The sequence below is a fragment of the Magallana gigas genome, chromosome 5 (assembly GCF_963853765.1).
Source record: "Magallana gigas chromosome 5, xbMagGiga1.1, whole genome shotgun sequence".
NCBI lineage: Eukaryota > Metazoa > Mollusca > Bivalvia > Ostreida > Ostreidae > Magallana > Magallana gigas.
The window spans coordinates 39,097,649-39,118,753 of record NC_088857.1 but is presented as its reverse complement, the minus strand read 5'-3'; the positions used below and the strand labels follow the sequence as shown (position 1 = coordinate 39,118,753).

Sequence of the window (21,105 nt, the reverse complement as noted above, 5' to 3'; positions counted from 1 at the left end):
GAAAAGATGATTTCTTTACTGATTTGAAAAACATAAGAAGAAAGGTTTTGAGGACTCCAAAAGTTTTGCATCACAAGGTTTTAGAAACTGCAGTCAGAATTTAGCTCGTTACAGCCGCTATTCTAATACGTCACATCGGTTTTGAAATAAATTCTCGTGCAATTGTTCAGCCATTTTTTTTTTAAAAATCAGCCATTTTGAGTGTTAAATGTACACGCTGATCAAGGTGGTAACTAAATGTATTATTTGCAATTAAGGGAAGTAGTACAACAGTCTAACGTAGAATGTACGTTTACGCATTGTCAAAATTAATGGATTTGCGTCATACATGTGTGTTGAAACTGGAAACTGTGAACTTTAAATGGTCATTGTGTAAAACTTGCGAGTGTAATAAAAGTACAGTTTTGAAGTAATTGTTTTTCAGTTGGGTGACCAAACTTACCCCAAACATACTACACCAAAAGAGAAGAATAAACCGGCATATATAAATTTCATAAACAAAACCTAGAAAACTTTGCGGGTGTGCTTGTTTCTTAATTAAATTCAGTGCTAAATTCCAATTATTAGATTCCCATATCTTTCCTATGCTGTCTCCAAGATGAGGACAAATGGCGATTTTTTTTTCATTTTCGTATAAATTCAAGAAAATAGTCGATTGCGAAAACAGAGAAAGAATTAAGGGGGATATATGTCTATCTTCATGGTACACCGTTTATTTTGGAGTAAGGCTTTCTATATGTCTGTTATATACATGTATGTGAAGTAGTCATGTTTTATGAACAAATCCGCGTTTCAGAATATTTCTCACACTCGATATTTGCTCTTTTTTAAATATCTATATATGTTTAAAACACAGTCAGCAAGTTTTCCGACCTTATAATTATTCATCAACAAAAATGATGGAAAACTATTTTGCGTCGGTCAGTGATTCTTTGTTGGGTTTTGAAGTGTTTTGCAAATATCTCTGTGGTAAATTTGGTTTCGCGCTTATCAGGTTTTGTTTGCTTCGAAAATTATACATTTAAATTTAACTAACAGGTTATCAAATCTTCAAAAATGATATTAAATGGACATAGAAATAAACAAATTTTAATTAATAAATTCAGACATAAAATGAACTTTTCTTGTTTCAAAGTTTTCGACACATTTACATAACTCTCATATTTCCTGGATAAACTGCGACTTCAAAGCTTCTCTGGTGACATCGGTGAATAAATTAAGCATTAATTAACATTCTTCTATTTGTATGCTGTGTTGTTTTGCCCAAGTTTTGTTCCCGACATTCAAACACTCTGTTAAATTCATTGAAAAAGTATTTTTTTTTTCCTGCAAGAAACACTAGAAAAATGACAAAATAAATCCAGTTTGATCAGCATCATCGTTTGCCAAGAAGAGAAACTGCACTAACTTTTTTGCATATTTGTTTGGTGTTTTCAGTCAAGAAATTTATACCTGGTGCATACGTTTCTAATTTATCAAAATCCGGTATCCGGTCAAAGACACAAACTGAATGCATGTGAACTTTTGTGACGTAAACGAATGCAAATTAAATAGTTAATGGCGGGTTTCAATATTTCCTCAATGCAAGAACAATATTAATTGTTTTAAGGGACCAGCGAGGACGTGCAGTGACAAGCATTGTGTTAACATTTATATGCCATCAAACCTTTGATTGTATAGAAATCATAACGAAATCATTGAAGAACGAAGTGTTTTAATATTAGAAAGATCTATCAGAACTATAAGTGAAACACTAAGGTCATCTTCTTTCGACTAACTTTCAGCTTTTCTCGATATGTTCCAATTCCAAAACTGAACCGTGCTCCTCGCTTTAACTGTTTGACTGTCCTTCACACAAATCTAATTTAAAGCATTTGCGAGAAGTATATGGATTTTATTTTCTGTAAGCGCAAGCTGTATTGAATTTCATTGGGGTTTTTTTTCTGAATGAAAGCCTTGTTACATACGGTATAAAAATAGGTTGAATGAGCAACTGGTTATAATAATTTGGCCTTATTTCCCTCTTTCTGAGACTGAAAAAAATATGCTCAATTTCATGCCATAAGAATCTTATTGAGTAAAAATCAATGTCTATATTATTCTTTGCATCCTTTATGTAATACATGTATATCGAAATAGGTAATACCAAGATGAAAGTGACAAGTGCACAAATGTAACCATTTTTGTGCAGTTAATGAATGCAAGTAACATCATAAATATTATACGGAGCTAACCAGCTCTTTAATGCAGGCTGCAGGCTGATATTGAGAAAACGTCTTTGATTTGGAGGGCATGGTTGTATATAAATTAATGTGGTAAGGTAGTAAATTGGAATTCTATTCAAAATTTGAAAATGACAATCTAGGTGTTTTGAATTAATTACATAAATGATGAATTGCCGCACGATGTCTTGCCGGTATATTAATGAAGAGAAAGTCGTCTGCTCATTGGGCCATTGCTTGCAGGAAACGCAATTCCTCGTTATAATACATGTGCAGGAATCTAATGGCAAATAAGTACCTGTGAATATTTCAACTAAGACGTAGAAACTTAAAATTACACCTTGATTAAATAAAAAAACTGTGACATTCTTTCATTATACATGTAGTTGCATTCATAGTAATTTATGAACCAACGTCTAGAGGATTTTATTAATATAATTCTCACCTTGCTTAAAATATTTCTTCTCAACCATATCTACGCTTGTGTCTTGTGTGTGTGTGTGTGTGTGTGTGTGTGTGGAGGGGGGTCGGTCGGTCATGCATCATATGAATGCATTTCTGTAGGTTGTGTACTGCATATCGAGGTCAATCAAATTCAGTGGAATAATCGTTAATGGGTGTCGGGGGAATAGGAAATAAACACAATCTATTCTATGCAATATTTGATGTCTGATTCATATGATGGAGTATCTCTATTATATCTCGCCCATACTATACCTGTGTGCGATTAGGTGAAACTTTTCACACACATGTATAACAGTACTAGTGTATATGAAATTAGATCATAGAAAAGTGTCAAAAAGGAAATTAATAAATTGTCGGGAATACCAAAGCTGTGGCGCAATGGAGGCAAATGCAAACTTAAGAAGACATGACCAAGACTTAGACGCAACAGTTTCTACATTTAACCAGTGATATCCGGTTATACGACATTGTATTGTTGGCAGAATCAGTTCAAATAAGATAGACTTTCTTTCCTTAAATATTTCAATTTACATTTATAATTATTTCCTTTGAATATTTGATTGTTCATATAATTCTCTTCCACCTATGACGAACATGTATTTATTGATGATTTTATCAAAGGATTTTAAAAAAATTTCATCGATAATTATTTTCACCCTTTGATTATTTTGTTATTCAGATAAACATAAAATTGGTCATTCTTAACATATTTTACCATAAATTAAGTTTTATCCCTAAATTTTCAAATTGAAAACGAAAGTTTATTCTTTTTCATTTTTCTGAACAAAGTAAAATTCCGAAAAAGAATTGACGTCTGATTAAAGACCTCAAATTTCAAAAGAGACTCTAAAGACCCATCATATATTAGCAGACTGAACCACTTTCTCTAAGGAAGCAAGTATAGAATGATCTCGTGAAGCATGCAAATCATCTCGGTCAACATAAATGCGTGATTTTAATCTTAAGAAAGTATAAATATATTCTGATGATGATGACCTTTACATCCTATATATTTTTATATAGCAATGTGATATTTTTTAAGGCAAATGAAACGGAAATGCTGACAAAGAATTAAATTCAACCAAAGTGTACATTGATCTGAAATAGATTTTTTTGAGATTCGAAACAATTATACATGAATAAATAGAATTTGGATACAATTACCTAAATCACTAGATTTTTTTCTGAGTGGTGCTAAATTTTGCGGAATCATCTAATTTATTCATTTATTTTATTCAAAGCACACAAACAAAATTTAAAACCACACAAAAAATAGTTGTACGTTAACAATCACCGGATTGGAAAGCTTTGTGGAGTTAATCGTCCAATAATGAATTTAATACTTAGTATCCAATGGACATTTTCTTGTAACTGTATAAACATTTAGAGTATGACCTCTTCTAAAAGCCATCGTTTTGTTATGGTGTATCTATTAAAGTTAAGAAAGAAACAAATAAGATAAAGATAATTAAACAGCTCAGTCTATATTTCTAATTTTAGTTTTAAAACAATAAGCAATGTTATTTGTTCATCAAATTTGTTGAGAACTTGGGTTATAATCATGCCGTTTACTGATCGTGAATTCTTTATTTTATTAAATTTCATTGTAAATACGTGTGCACGTGTATATATAAAATGTATTTTGAAATTCAGTAAACCATAGTAGGAAAGTCCGTAGCGATTTTCTTTCCTCGGTATGAATGAGTTGCCATGTACCTTAAGTTTGTGAGGCCTAAGCAAGCCAAACAAGAATTATTCTATAAATAAGTTATCATAAAGGTTGTACACAGACATTCATATCATGCGTGTTTGATTTTAACGTTCTTTAGTCACAATTTGCATCACCATTTGTAGCAAATTAACAATTTCATACATGTAACTAAAGGTGAATGAACTAAATTGTTCATATTATAAAATGGAGTCTACTTTTATCTGGATTTTCAAAATGTAAGTGATCAGTTTCATCTGCATTGATATGCTTCTTATGTTTGTTCTTTTACTAATTAATTGATTGGTTAGTTTGCTGATCTGCTGATACATTGGTTAAAATGTAATCTGATTATTTTCCTTTGTTAGGCCTGTAGAGGCCTTAATATCAAATGTTTGTCATTTAAACTCTGGGGCGTTTTTTCGCATTTGCAGTATGTGTGTGATGGTGATTACCACAGTACTTAGTGCCTTGCGATTAATAAAATGTTGTTGTTGGAAATATAACGAATTGCAACTATCCGAAATAATTTTTCCTACAGATAAAATTTATTAATAATACAATGTATTTCACAATTTTATTACATGTATTCATATCTGCCGTAATGACACATTTTTGCTTCTACGTATGTTTTGTATGCTGATATATTTCAGAGAGAGAGAGAGAGAGAGAGAGAGAGAGAGAGAGAGAGAGAGAGAGAGAGAGATCTAAGTTGAACTTACTATTCTTGGACAAGCGATAAAAACATGAACACAAGGAATGTATAGGGCAAGTCGATATATAACGTATACAAGGGCGGAAGGAAATGTTGCTGGAAGTCATAAAACATTTGTCAACGCCATAGAAATGCAAAAGAATTGTTAAACTAGATTAAATTAAAACCCCTTCTATAATATAGACAATTTAGTATCATATGGTAAAAATCGGCATGGATTTTATTTATTAGTAAGCACTGAAAGAACTGGAAGTGTCATTATAATATTAAAATCTCAGGCGGTGTTAAAAAAATTCAAACTGTTTTAACGAACAAAACTTTATCCTGTTTCAAATCAAAGACACGATAAGGTCATAAAATCAAAAACATTATAACCACAAGTTAATCAACTTAATTTTCTTCTAATTTTCCTGTATGACAGCTCAAAATTCTATGCAAATTTTTCTAAATTTATTCACTTTGGAAAGCTTATCAAACAGGTAAAATTCAGATTCACAAGAAACAAATCAAACTTTAAAAAATAACACCGTAGTCCGCGCCTAGGGGCATACGGCGAGTCATGGTTCAGCGGTTCACGTGGAAGAAATCTCCTTTTTCTGAATACCAAAACAGTATTGTTTTTTGTTCTTTTTTATGATACCGTAAACCCTCTAATCAACCCACATTACAATGCAATCTGAAAGCTCCAGTACTGCTCATACATTGACAGCAAATTTTTAAAATCATTAACAACTTGCGCTCTAAGCGTGTAATTCTGCAAAGATATTTTTTTTTGGGGGGGGGGGGGGGGGCTTTTTTATTGATGCCGTAGATTCTCTTTTCAGCACACTTGAAAGTGTGTATATCAAAGCTCTGATGATGCTTTTTGACACTGATTCTTTTTTTTAAATCTTAATTAAATGGCAAACACTTTGCGCTGCAAGCTTGTTATTCTGCAAAGATTATTTCTGCGACAGTAACTAAAATTTCCAAATATTTTATCTTTAACTTTAGAGCATATTTTCTCTATACAAAGATCTCATATTAAAGGAGAATGAAATAGTCTAAATATGGCCACGACCATCCAGTTCTCGTAATTCCTTGTATTTCTAAAAATTGCGGCACAGAGCAATCTACAAGTGTTTTAACATTCTGAAATAAACAAAAATAACTTGCTCTTGATGTTACAGTACTAGTTTAATTTAGGGATGCAACTTTATATTCACATGACAATGCAGGTATATTTGAAACATCCCTCAATTCAATTTATTTTATTTTAACAACTTCCGCCCTTCTCCTTTCTAGTTTGGGTAATAAATAGATTTGTATATGGTGGTTAATAAAGTGTTTGAATTTTTGTGAAAAATTTGTAGTGATTTTCATCAGTTCGACCTTATTCATAAGAAGTGGAGAGAGAGAGAGAGAGAGAGAGAGAGAGAGAGAGAGAGAGAGAGAGAGAGAGAGAGAGAGAGAGAGAGAGTATAATATGATACTAAATGATTGCAGACATTGCTGTGAAAATCCAAGGGCTTCTTGGAGCAGTAACTTTTCAGCTTCACTATCCTGACACATTCCGCTACTGCCAAGTTATTATGACAATATACTATAATAGGGTTTATCTTGCTGTAAAAATAATGACATTTTCTTGATATTAACCATTTAATTTGTTACGTTTTTTATTTCAGCATGATACAAGTATCATGAAATACTGCCTTTTAAAATACTTCAGCCCGATCGATGATTTGACAATAATGAAGACCGAGAAAACAACATTCCATATTATTTATTTAAAAAAAAATTCCCCTACATTTCTAGCTAATATGATTTATCTTTAACAAATCACACTGGAAAATTGAGTGAATAAAATGTAAATATCGAATATAAACACAGTATTTTGTAACAAATAGAAATAATATCTAAAAACGACCTGCTCATCGAAATATAACATCAAATTTTAATCGGATATTCAAATAATAATATCGTAGTTAATTAATGAATACCTACATGTATTTATCGAATCAAAATTGATGTTATTCATCAATTATGTGTAGTCACTTTAAAATACTTTATTCTGTTTATTTTGTAATGGAAAAAAGATTCGTACAAATTCAAGAAAAATGACAAATTTTAAAAAATGAATATCATTTCTTTATTATAAATTGTCTTGAACATATTTTAAAAAAGCTTGAATATATTCAGTCTTTAAATCAGAATGAAAACAACTTCCTTCTGTCTTATTGCACGGTTGTGTATGTGTAAAACGATGTCATTTAGTGTGCCTTTAGAAGCCCTGGTCAATGTGCTGATAATTTGTAACGGATGTAGTGTAAACCCCCCTCAGGGAATGAAAGAAGTCGTGTAGAAAAAAACATCTTAGTCCCACGGCCCGGACAGAAACATATGTTGGTTTATATTCATCCATAAAAGTTCAAATTTGGAACGGACCTTCTGTGAAAATTTAACAATGTATGCATTGGTTTTGGGCGTATTTCTCATGTAATTTATACACACTGATTAATAAAACGTTTCGATATTAAAGAATGTTTCACGTCATATTCTGAAAGGTCGTGAACTTCAAAATGGGGAATGTGTGAGATGGCAAAGACAACAGTTATAGACGTCCCTTTTTTTACAATAGGAGTGGTTTATTAAAGGCAATACAGTAATAATACAAAACGTCGCTCATCCATCAACTACTTGTCAGAGAAAATTTGCCGTCTTGTCAGCGGCCGTGTCACGACTAGGTTTAGATATTCCTCCACGTCAAATAAGTTTCATTGGGATTCGTTTTCCTCAAAATGTCATATACCTTGTATTATCGCTCATTTGAAGCAAAAGTTTCAAAACGATTGATTTCAAATAACCCAGTAATTCTTTTCTCTTGCGCATGCATAGATGACGTTGTGTTCACTTCTTTATATTCCTACGCGCCTTAACCTTAGAGTGTCACCACCTTTAATACAGAGGACGTTTGATTAAGAATGGTGATTATAATGTTACTGTGATTAATTTGAAAAGTGGAAATCGCATTCCTATTAAAAAATATTTGTTAACTACGCTCGATTCATCGAATTTATTTATCTATCTTGTTTCAGGAATTTACCTCAAGCGGAATTTCATTATAAGGTACGTCCATATGGTATTTTTCTTTACTTGATTTTTTTCCCATCCTCTTATCCATTTTACAAACGCTTTAATTTTATCTACCAACCGATTACAAGCAAAAACGGAAGCAAAACTGTCAATTTGAAAAAAAAATTGCGCCTGCACACATTATCTTGTCAATTAATCAAGTCATAAAACATTGCGCGACTTGACAATAAAATTGTACATTAAGTATGTCAAGAAAAGACCCTGTCGATCTGTCAATATTTTTACAATACTTTTTTGTTGATCTGGATCAAAAAGATCATCTGATGGATTATTGTTGTTGTTTAGTAGGCCTCTTGAGTGTGCAGCGTATTTCTAACATATTCCCCGCGGCCCCAAAACCAACAAGACCGGTTACGAATTATGTTATCATTATTTCCATTAAGAGCAATTATAAATAGGTATAATAAATTTCTATGTATACAGGTTTATTCTTACTGCAGGTTATTAATCATAGGGGCGATTTTGTTGACACGATACCCTGAAAACATTAGGTAACATTTTTGATAATCATAAATAAAGGTAATAATTTAGTCAATCAAATCTGCCCCCAACTTGAGATAATTTACGGTTGAATGAAAATGGACAATTGATATTGTTTCAGGGATCAATTATGCAAATAAGCACGAAATGGGTGGCCAAATAATAAAATCTGATTGGTTCTACATTTTTACACTATGAATCAATTAAGCTTTTTGCTTGCATAAATTGGGAAACTTTTTGATGATAAAACCATATTGACCTTCTGCAACCTTCAAGTACAAACGGCTTGAATAGCCGCACCCATCCCATGCAACAAGGTAAACTATAAGTATTTAAAATAGATAACTTTAATTTACTAAATGAGTTAATCGTTAAATGGATATCATTTTTTGAAAGCAAGATAAAGTTTATTCTTTTCTTTTTCAAAACTTAAAATAAATTGCACGTACTTCATTCTTGCTGAAAACTACGTGGACGATTTCAACGAATTAATATTCCTAATTAGTGCAAATCGTAAGCAGTAGTCAAGCTAATGAATCATTTTAAGTATAATAACCTTTTCTTGAAAGTCAGCTCTAATGCAAATTTCTTGTAACATTCCTCATACTGTTGGTGGACTTTTATCACGTGACCACCGTTTTAGAATTCACCTTGTAATGCACGGCGTGGTCCCTCGACAAACATTAATTCTTGGACTATTAACGCGTAGGACCCATTTTGTAGAGGCGTCTTGTTTCAAATTATTTTTCTCTCTTCATTTGTCAAGACGCGTGGCAAAAGAGGAGTTCTAAATTTTTTTCCCGCTTGTACAAAAACTCGCAGACCGGGAATGTCTTCTTCTTTTTTTGGGATATAACTATTGTCCAGTGTTAAAAGATATCTAATCAGATTGACTGTCTGCTCTATTAATATTTTCTATACCTTTTGCTTAATAACCTTATATATAGTCAGCTTTCTCTGCGATTCTGTCCTATTGCAAACTATTTTTTTTTCTCTCTGAAATGTTCGGAAGCTCTTCCGGTAGCTCGGATACCCTCTAGTTTGTGGCTCGTGGGCAGTAAGTTGATGGGGTCCCAGGTTGTGAGGAATTCCCGGGACTACGTCAACTACTTGCTTAAGTGCTACTCATCTCGTCATAATTTGCATTGGGCAATGTCTGTTAACATATATACCTATACTCAGAAGATCTGTCAAAATGCATAGCATATATTGCTTGTAATTATTGATGCTTGCTAATACGATTAAGAAAAATATTCAATAAATAAATAAATTTGTTAAACGAAGACTTGCTAATAATTAAATAATTCATAAGTTCATAACAAAATGTAAGATTATCAGAATCATTACAAGTGTCCGCCTGTTTGTTATGAGACACTAATGGCGTTTCTCTCTTCTATTTCAGATGGCCGGTTCTGCGGACAGACAGCAGTGTTGTATAGATTTATGACTTTGTAATTGTATTCGCGGGTCGTGGGGAGCGCCACTGTGTCAATCCTCGTGGATTTCCCAAGATCCGTGATCACAGTTACTACTTTATCGTCATGCCTTTCCAGAACGCATGCGCACTGCGCATGGTTATTTATCACATTTTCTTTTGGCCATTACGGCCTTTCACTCTTCCCTCACTCTTTTTCTTCTTAATAAAGTATGAATTCTTAGCAAAAATTAAGCACAAGCAAAAAGGCATGCAATGATAATATGATGTCCATGTATATCATACATTGTGCTGAATAGAATTTTTCTTAGAAATTGGGGTGCTTGTTCAATCTATAAATACCCTCAAAATATCTTTTCAAAAACAATTTAGGCGGAAAACTTTGGTACACCGAAGTCAAGACTGTAGAAACAATGTAAAAAGATGTTTAACTGTTGTGTCTGTGTATAACGTCAACCGCTTGCCGTGTTACCATCAATTAGCCGTTGGCAGTGGGGCACAGTGAAGGGAAAAATAACTTTATATTACATATATACAGACATAAATACAACTGTACAAAGACGACTTCACTTAAGTGACACCTCCTTTAAATATAACACAGATTTTATGTCTCATTGAAGAATAATAATTTCAAATTCGTCGAGACTTTTACGTTTTTTCCTTATTGGGCCTCTTAATTGACATAGGTGTCTTGTCAGAAAGTGGATTGTTTTAGCGACATTGTAGGTTCAGATTTGCAAGGTACGACCATAAAACTTATCGAGCGGAACGAGAAATGTGACAGATTAAATTTTGACTTTTATATGCTAATAATGGCACGAAAACCATTTTATACACAGCATGGCGTACAGGAAATGCCACTCACAATTTGCATTGCATCAAATTTTCATATTAATATGACGCACTGCACATGCGCGTGAGTGCTGAGTCAGCATTTATGTTTACTAATTTGGGTTGTTGCAGAAGTGATTTTTCTAACTTAATTAACATAAATGCATTTACAGAATTGTAAAAAAATTTCGAAGCATTTTAACGTTTTCATTCTAAGATATCAGTCGTATACAAATATAAACTTGTGATAACAGGGTCATATTCATTAATTCATTGCGTAAAGTCATCATGAATAAAAAAAAAATTAAACGCACGTGTAGTGTACACGTGAATGCATATATTTTTTGTATAGTATAAGTTAGACTAAAAATCCTGCATTGCATTTCAAATATACCGCAAAACATTTTACTGGCATTTCCTATATTTGAATGATTGAAGTACAATTTAAAAAGTCTCATATAGGAGAAAAAAAGGTCAAGACCATAAATCCACTCAATTTCTAAATGATAATGTCATTGACATCGCAGAGTATATTGGTACTGTACCATTAACAATAGACAAGACATTTCTAGCCTTATCATGCAGGTAATGATGCATTTTCTAGCGTTATTCAGCAGCAGACCAATGTTCATATGTACGTGGACTAAATGACTATTGCATTGCAATTGATACCCAAATTTTCCATTGCAATAAATATTGAACTGTGTTAAGTTTACTGTTAATCTAGTTGAAAATCATCGCTGTACACATACATTAGGTTTTTAAAAGAAAAACAAAGCACTTTTTCTGTACAAATAAATTCCCGACAAAAAGAAAATCCCAAACAAACAAACAAAATCCAAAAGCAATACAAACGTTAACCATAAATGTTCTAATCTATGTTTGAAAAATTCTATGAAAAAATCTAGATCAAAACTAAACAAGAAATTTCCAAATTTTGATATGAGAAATGTATATCAAAGACGAATGATAAGAACTAGCTCGAATTAGAATGCACATATATTCACATCAGTTTAAACATTCAGTTGTTTTGGATCCGCTCTGCTATGGTCAATAAGTAGAATTACTAAAGGCCGATGGACTATTTTTTAACCGGGTTTTCCAACGGAAAAATCCGGTTATTAAAATGGTGAAAATGGCGGGCGGGAAGCTGCCAAAAGGGTACCCTCATTGTACGGATAACTCCTCCTACAGATTTCAAAATAGGAAGTTGTTCTTTTGCAGATCAATTATACATATATCAGAGGTGTGCATATTGCTAGGATTTTGATTTCTGATAATTTATTGAAAAAAAATACCAGCTTTTGAACTTAGTCATTTTTTGACAAAATATTGCATATACATGTAGGGTACCCTCATTGTACAGATAACTCCTCCTACAGTTTTCAAGATAGGAAGTTGTCCTTTTGCAGATCAATTGTGCATATTTTAGAGGTGTGCATATTGCTAGGATTTGATTTCTGATAATTTATGAAAAAATACTAGCTTTTGAACTTACTAAAGGCATTTTTTGGCAAACTATTGCATATATGGTACTCCATTTCACTGGATACGGTTGGTAGTGTTTATCAATTCAGGGTTGACATGGATTATGGATATAGTTTACATAAAAGAAAACCCGGTTTGCTGTCACATTGACAGCTCTTCACTTGTCTATATCCTTACACGGTACTCTTTGTCTAATATAGCCGAAACATGATTTTTTGCATAATTCTTGTCAGCTTAATAAATGACCATTCCAATTCCTCAAACAATGTGTTGTACTGTTATGTGTCAAACGAAGCACGACCCTATTAGGTATTAAAAAAGCTCCATAAAGATAGAAACTGTTGTGGGGGTGTTTGCAGTCGACGTTTGCCATTCCTGTTGATAAGTTTAGCAAAGCATGTAAACATTAAATTAAGTTATCTAAACGCTGAGCCTTTTGTGCATAACAGTTTAACCGAGTAAAAGAAGATTGTCTAGAACTAATAATGATTTGCATGCGTGATTTTCATAAGGTCTAGCGTCAAAGAAAGGAGAGTGCTACGCAGGGACTTCTAATGATGCAGTATCCACTAATGACATTAAGTTGCTTTTATTTATTAAATGTTGTCAGAATTCTAACCATTACTGATATAATCTTATCCTTTACAAACTACCTAGCTGTTAGGTAATGATACAGTTTTAAAATTATATCATTAAGGGTCAAAATTCGCATGTGTATCCACTAATGATAGAAATGAAAAACACAAAATTAATGTGCATAAATCACCATGAATGAAATAACTTTTATTGCATTACTGGATGGACTTCAACCATTAATAATACATTTGTAAAATTATTATATAACACTGTTTAAACTTGTATTTTAGCATATACATGTACCTATGTCTATTTTCCGTTTGGTTGAAAGAAGTATCAGATAGATTTATTCAATCAGTTTCTAATTTGCTTTTCCAATTATTTTAGTTTAATAAGAACCATGACTTCTTTCAAGTCTAAATACTCAGCTACTACAAAATTAGTTGAATAAAGTTAATTTTGCATTTTAGAATATATTAAACAAAAATTATGATAAAAAAAATGGATATATACTGCAGAATATTTAGACATGAGAAGAACAAAATTGTTTGAAAGCAAAGAAAAAAACCCATCTTTAAAGATTGTTCCAAGATGATTTGCTCATGTTCTGTCATGTTGTGAATTTTGAATTAACCGGGTGGCAGTAAATAAAAACTAACAACTTGTTTTAGATTTGGCTCGTTTCATCGCATATGATATTACTTTACCTCAAATATACTAATAGATGAGGTATCCAGAACGAGCTGTCCATTACAGTACAAACAATATCATAAACTAAAACCAAACACTGTCCCTCTTTATTCACTTCTTTCTCTTGACAATGAAATAGAATTGGCTCCTCATTACTCAAACTAGGAGCTGCATATGCAGACAAAAGAGTCGTGTTTTACAAGCATTTAGCATTATTGTAAACCTTATATGAATAAAAAAAAATGTAAACCAAAGTTTAAACCGATTAAAAAAAATATTTAAACTTCTTTCAACTACATGTAATAGATAAAATAGACACACGGGCAAGCAAAAATGCAAGTTATCAAAAGGTTTTCATATGTAATTGTATCATTGATTTCATGTTCATGTAGTAGCCTCTATTGATACAATATCCCCTAATGGTATAAAGTTGCATTAGATGTCAGAATCCTTACCATTGTTATACTTTTGTTATATTCTAGCCGTTATTTATACAATTTCTATCACTAATGGTCAAAATTCATATCGGCTAATGTTATGAAAAAGAACGAATGGCAAGTACATGTACATCGTTGAATATGAATGATAGCATTTTACTGCATTGGTGGATGGACTTCAACAATTGATTTGAAATAAATGCCGTTTTAAACAATATTTGGACAAGTAATGCCTTTTTGCATGACCTCTTTCTATTTCCAGCTGGCTAACTAAAGACAAGCAACAATAATAAAAACGGCTTAAAAAAGCAAAATATGTCAGTTAAACATTAAAAGCAGTACGTAAACGTGTTCAAATTATGTTTCTTTATTCACTCACATAGACAAAAATATAAATTAATAAATTAAATAACATATATTTCATATTTTTCATATAAACATTTGTTCATCAAAATATCAATTGAAAACATTTATTATTCAATAGGTAATAGTTACCTAACATTACATGCATATACTATCTATTTCAAGGACACAAACAAAAAGAACAGAGATAATTCGGTAGTGCAATGGACAGCATGTTGCGTTTTGTGTTGGGATGCAAGAATTGTAAACTCAGGATCACTCTACAGCGAAGTTTGATATTACTTCAATAATCAAATTCAAGAATAATGATACTTCTAAACGTTTGGCACTATCTACTGGTAACACATAGGAAACATACAACTAAAATTAATCCAGGTTTGGGAACAAAATGGACGTATTTGCCAAATCTGCATTTATTACTTGGCCAAAGTACCAACTCCGTAGCCATGGGGTCCAAAATGTTTGGCATAACAACCTGAAAAATAAAACATATCATGCAACACTCAGTTCTACTCTGTCTTAGAAAGACTGTTTCCAATATTTCAAAAAGTATTCTGCATGCTAGACATAGTTGATGGAATAAATAGCTAATATCAAATGATCGTTTGCATCCAAATTCAGATTGGAAAAGCTATTAAAATAACATATACTTTTAAAACATTTTATTTATAAATGATTGGTTTAAACTCTATCTGACCAGGGTTTATATGTGATCATGGTATTTAATTTATTAAGATACGTTTTTCAATTAATACCCTGAATACGTTCCCAACAATAAGATATGTTATTTGTTATTTAAATGCATGGGGCTAAATGGCAGATCTCTGAAACGCAAAATTACCTTTACAGTAAATTTCTACTTCATGTCTACTCAAAGTGCTAGCATCTAAAGGCTTCCTGCATTCCTTGCAACAACAGCATGATTTATGCCAAGCCTGAAAGAAGGGAATCAGTTGCGAAAATAAATGAAGATACTTTAATTATACAAACTAAATGTAACGTACCTAAATATTACTGCCATATTAAAGAATTACAGAAATCAACTCTCATAAAAAGAGATGCCGATTAAATAAAATCCAAGAAAATCAAAGATTTTAAATCAATTTCTATGGGCCGATAGGCGGTTTGTTTAACTGAAAAAGTGCTTGATCGACTAATTTTTACTGACGTCATTTAGTCCGATGGCACGTTCGGCGTCATACACGGTACGTAGACAGCGAGGACAGTGAGGACCAGGGCCAGATTTCTCACCAATCACAGCCTCGGTAGGACGATTCCTGGAGAATAAAAGATAGTCCAAAACATATACGTCATTAATATAGATTTTCACATCTTTCATAAAAAAGAATATAATTTAAACAAGAACTACTTATCATTCATATTTCTACTTTGTTTTACTTACGACATTTCGCTTTCTTTGTTGCCAAACTGACTTCCGGTCTCCATGCTGAGTGCGCCTGCGCCACCTCCAAATCCATAACCTTTGGGGCCGAATTTCTTTCCATGACAACCTTTACAGTACACCAAGCCCTCGTGCTCTGCTACCGTGGTGCTGTCCAGTCCTTTATTGCACAACCCTTAGATAAAAGATAATATTATTATAAACACACTTTATGATATCATATTATGTTTAGTACTTTAGTTTCATGAAACAAAATAAGTATATTCGTCCTGGAACTCAAAAGCATTGTTTTTCAAGAATGCTCTGGTGGTATAACAAACCTTTCTCCCTTGGAAGGCTTTTATCTACGTCAAAATGTTTTGAAATTTAATTACGCCCCAATATGATAAAACTTACCACATTTGAAGCATTGCTTGTGCCATTTCTTTCCGGCGCCTATTCTCTCCTCAGCGGCATACACAGCCTGGCTGCACTTTGGGCAGAAAGCTCTCTCTGGTGGCTTGAAAGGCATTTTGTCTGGAAAATACAAGTAGACACATAAACTCAAATTTAGAGAAACACGATTTCGTTAGGCTTAGATTTATGTTTTGGAACTACAGAATTTGTCTTTACTAGTAATTTTGAATTTACTGGGTGGCTGTGATTTTTTTCCAGTATGATAACTTGTTTTGGAACTACCCATGCACCCACTAAATTCAAAATTTACAATAAGACATAAGTTAGTATAACAATTTTCTAATCTAATAGATTCAGTAAGATGTGGCTTGTATAGCTGTATAGTAAGTTTGTAGAATATCGGGAATTTCTTTATTATGAAGCACGAAGTATATTTGTCTTTTATTTGTAAATCAAACTTGAGTTCATTCCTTGGCAGCTAGAAATGGTACACTGTAACTGCAATGGTATTCGGCATTAAGTAAGTTTATTTTGTGATACATAACGAACTATTTTCTCTATTTCTTTTGGGGTTTTTTTTTTTTTACAAACTTCCTAAATCATTGAATGAATGATAGATCCTCCACTGTAGATCAGGTAAGTGAAAGTGTGTGAAGCAACGTTATCAGGAACACGTGAATCTCGTAGCGCGCGTGCCAAACTCACTACCGATCTATCAACAAGATACATTCACCTTACTGTGTTATTCACCTTACTGTGTTTACACCCGAGGTTAAGAATTCGGCTGAGCATCTCAATAATTATCATCGCCGATCGCAGGGTGAAAAACAAACCCACTAATTTTACAGTATTATTCTCTATTGTTTTACATGTACATTCAACTCCTTTTTTTGTCCGATATATAATATAAAATGTAAGAATTCATCAATTTGTTTGCTTATGTTTGATAATTTGTCTAAGAAAATATTATCATAAAATACATCTCTGGCTACACTTATGTATACTTACAGGCTGTTTCTAGACCAGTTCTGGCTTAAAACTGAATATCTACCATGCCTTAAACCTCTAATATAGGGGGCTAGTTGCATTCCGCCGCCGTGACTCATCCATTCCAACATGCTGAGGATGCTTTTGTTTTCTCTAATATACTTACTAACCCGTTTATGATATATCAACCAAATCTTCTATATATTTAAAATATGCCCCGCTAAGATTACGGGATTAACGTCAAGAGAATGCTGACTATGAATCAAGAATCGTGGTAGGACAGATAGAAGCGTATTAATCCATTGACATCTGGATCGAATGATCACTAATTATATGATAACAAGGAAAACGGATTTGGGGTAAGACTTCCGCGGAAGTCTTTTCAGACACAGATCAAATCTCCAATGTCAGCAAACAACCCCCCCCCCCCCCCCCCGGCAGTGTTTGCAGTTTTAGCCGGTTAGACATATATTTTTTTTTGTTTCGAATATGCAACACATGTACAATATGATTACTCAAGTAAACAAGTGTAAATAAATGTTCTGTACATAAAGGAAATTCAATGACAACATCTTTTTAAAAAAATACTAATAAGTAAGTGGGGAAATTAAACTTCCCCCTAAAATGTTAGGAAATAATTAAATCAAATTATTTCAACGAATATGCGGAAATATTTTTTAAGATACTAGATTAATTTTTTTTTAAATCTCATAAGTAAAAAAGAAGAAATTAAAGCACAAATATTTCCCTTTTTCAATTCGAGTTTAATTTTTCAAACAAAAATGTGTTTCAAATCAAATAACGTTGTATATGATTTTTTCTGACAAGTTAACGTTTGCCCAAAGTATCAATTTGATGCATCAAAAAAATCAAGAGAAATTACCTTAGAGCCGATGTCTGATCCGGAAATCTGCGAAAATGCTTTGCACACGCAGGGGAGTTACGTCAATGCAACAGTAAAGTGTTGAAAAACTATAGCGGGCCGTACAAGCTTTCTCTGCACATTTCAATGCGACAGTTAGATATGTGTATAGAGTTCTATTTTAATGGAAATTATATAGCTTATTATTATTTAAAATCAATTTCTTACACATCACAGATATCGATAAGTGGAAATAAAAATAAATGTCTGCAGCAAGTCAATATTTAAACATTATACTCTAAGTTAAATTTTCTCCAGTATGTTTTTTTTTAAAAAAATACAGTAGTTTTGAACACGTGTATTCAATTGCTATCTAATTTTCGAAACGTATATCTATTTTAATATTTGGGCACATTAATATTTTTGGCTCTCAAAAAGAGATCTTCTCCAATCCTTATTGATTAGTTTGTCCTCAAATTTGGCGCTATCCAATATTTTCAGTTTTTACTTTTCAGTAATAATTTTAGTTCCTGTGTAGTTTTTGAACATGGGGCTTGATTATACATGTCTATGCATCAAGCTCTGATGCAGTAAACCTTTCTTATACATACACATTTTTATTATTAAACTAGTTTGAAAATGAGGGTAAAGATACATGTACTTGATGAAAATGAGGGTAAAGATGAAATAAACTTTCCTGAAGATAATCAAATACTCCTGCTATATTTCTTCCTAAATATTCGATCTATGATTAAAAAAGTTGTGTCAAAAGATGCCATTTTAAAATTCTACATCAATAAAACCCTACTGGGGCTTCATACATTACGATCAGATATACATACAAGGTAATGCTATGCGCACGGCCCGCCAAAAGTTCGTGGTTTGTTTACGCTGTATAAAAATTCACGGATTTTTGTTACTATTGTAACTTCTTTCATCGCGAGCTCTCATATACAACCTAAATCGATCACAACACGAAACTCACGTGTAAATATAAGAAGATTAACGCATGACTCATAACTTCTGTGAATAGGTAGAGATGGGCATGTTTTTTTTTTCCGCTATGCACAATCGTATTACATTATTTTACGCAAACGGATTAGATTGCTTTTTGTAATTCATCAAAGATTTAAACTTTTTTTTTCAGTATCTTTAATTAAAGAATTTTCAAAACAATTCAAAATAATTGCAATTCATTGTAAGTGCTTTAACAATGAATACAGTAACATTAACAAGAACCCATGTTAAAGATATCTCAAACATGTTCTATATCAGCTACCGTGTCCATGGATCTTTATGCTCGCCTGATCATAAGCATAATATATACTATAGTGCACCTATATGCAGATCTCTTCAAAAACATTTTAATATAATTAGGTAAAAACCATCATGTATATCATTTTATTGGTTCAATGCAGGCAGCTAGCCCCCCCCCCCCCTTTTTTTTTTTCTCAAAATCATTGTTTAAAAAATTTATATATCAACAGTTGAATTTTATGTAGTTGCATCCCCCGTTTTGGGAGCATGTAAAAATTGTAGTGAAAAGCAGGAATTAACGGTGAAATGGAAGATATAGTAAGTTTCTCTCGCTCACCCACCCCGCCCCGGATTAGAATTTTCAATGTATCAAGGTTTGCGATTTTTTTTGCTAGTCTAGAATTAATAGTTGAGTCTGTCTCTCTCCCCCCCCCCCCCCCCCCCACCACACACACACTTTCAAAAACAAAGCTACGTGCCTGCAGTGCAAATAAAAAAATGAATTTTTTGAGGGATCTAGAAAAATTCAAATTTAAAAATATTAAAATTATTTGACAGTTTTCCGGGCGATTATGTGCCATACGCCGTTTTGGTTGAATCTGTTTTAAGGTTAGAGGTTGAAGGACAGATCGGAAGACTGAGATGACCGCAAACTAATTTACCGATAAGTTTTAATAAAAAATTCAAGCTAATATGACATTTTAAAATAAATCCAATTAAGATGGCGGCGACGTATACCCTGTGTATTATTAAGTAGAGAGTATTTAATATAATACATTTTTTATTGTTAGAAAAATATATATGGTCAGGCTCAACCGTCGCCCACATTTTAAAATACCCATTCCTAAACTCAAATCCTTGAATGAAAGTTCATATTTGAGCACAATATTTAGACTTGAGGCTGAGTATTGACTTGAGGAAAATGGGTGACGGCGGAGACAGGTGCCTTTGGAATTACTGTCTTACAATTAATTACATGTATTTTATAAAATAAAAATAATACATGTAACACGATCTTACCACACTATGAAAAAAATATTGATTTTATTATAACTTTTTTATGATATATATTATCAATCATTTAAGAATAAACATTTGATAATGATCATTATTCCCCCATTAAATACTCGGCCCAGTTTCACAAACGACATCCCAACAATTCACTTCACATGTACACTTGGTCTGGGATGGTTTTAGTGTCAATATGTCTAAAACTGTCTTTCCTGCTTCAGGTTGTTTATATATTCTAGCAAACGTTATCTTGCTACGTAAGATGTGAGACAATGCATTCTTTTCTTTCAGTCTGTTTTTGCAAGCACGTCGCTTTTGGGGGCCAGGGCCCCCACTTATTCGGCGAATTGTATATTCTTTTAGGTACAAAATAAACTTGTTCGAAAATTGTAAGTATTTTCTTGATGCCTAGCATTGCTATGTTACTGCAAACAGATTACAAAAGCAATTTGTAACACAGAATATATAAGTTGCCTAGGTGCCTCGAAACATGTATTTGAAAGCATTTTAATGTTAATGAAAGTATAAAAAAACGTTCATGTTCTATTTGTGTAACTATTTTGTTCCAGCCTACAATCTACTTAACATTTTCATTTGAAAGCAATAATCTTTGTTAATATGTTCCAGCGTACGATCTAACAGAGATCA

General features: G+C 32.6%; 1 protein-coding gene and 1 long non-coding RNA gene across 3 annotated transcripts; one reads left to right on the top strand and one right to left on the bottom strand.

The window, feature by feature from the left end:
* The first annotated feature begins 7,866 nt into the window (after positions 1-7,866).
* Positions 7,867-11,014, top strand: LOC136275799 (uncharacterized). The gene is made up of 3 exons (XR_010714294.1): positions 7,867-8,073; positions 8,185-8,215; positions 10,125-11,014. It is a non-coding gene; the product is annotated as an uncharacterized lncRNA (long non-coding RNA).
* Positions 11,015-14,530: 3,516 nt separating this feature from the next.
* Positions 14,531-18,349, bottom strand: LOC105337742 (muscle LIM protein 1). 2 transcript variants are annotated; one of them, XM_011442610.4, is made up of 6 exons: positions 18,211-18,349; positions 16,341-16,460; positions 15,945-16,119; positions 15,711-15,819; positions 15,384-15,477; positions 14,531-15,017 (listed from the first exon to the last, which is right to left on the bottom strand). In XM_011442610.4, exons 2-6 carry the CDS (start codon positions 16,453-16,455, stop codon positions 14,959-14,961), a joined length of 552 nt encoding a protein of 183 aa, XP_011440912.3. In that variant the 5' UTR covers positions 16,456-16,460; positions 18,211-18,349; the 3' UTR covers positions 14,531-14,958. The 2 variants fall into 2 exon arrangements, with proteins under 2 accessions (XP_011440912.3, XP_011440910.3); XM_011442608.4 differs by lacking the exon at positions 18,211-18,349 and adding an exon at positions 17,349-17,370.
* Positions 18,350-21,105: the final 2,756 nt, after the last annotated feature.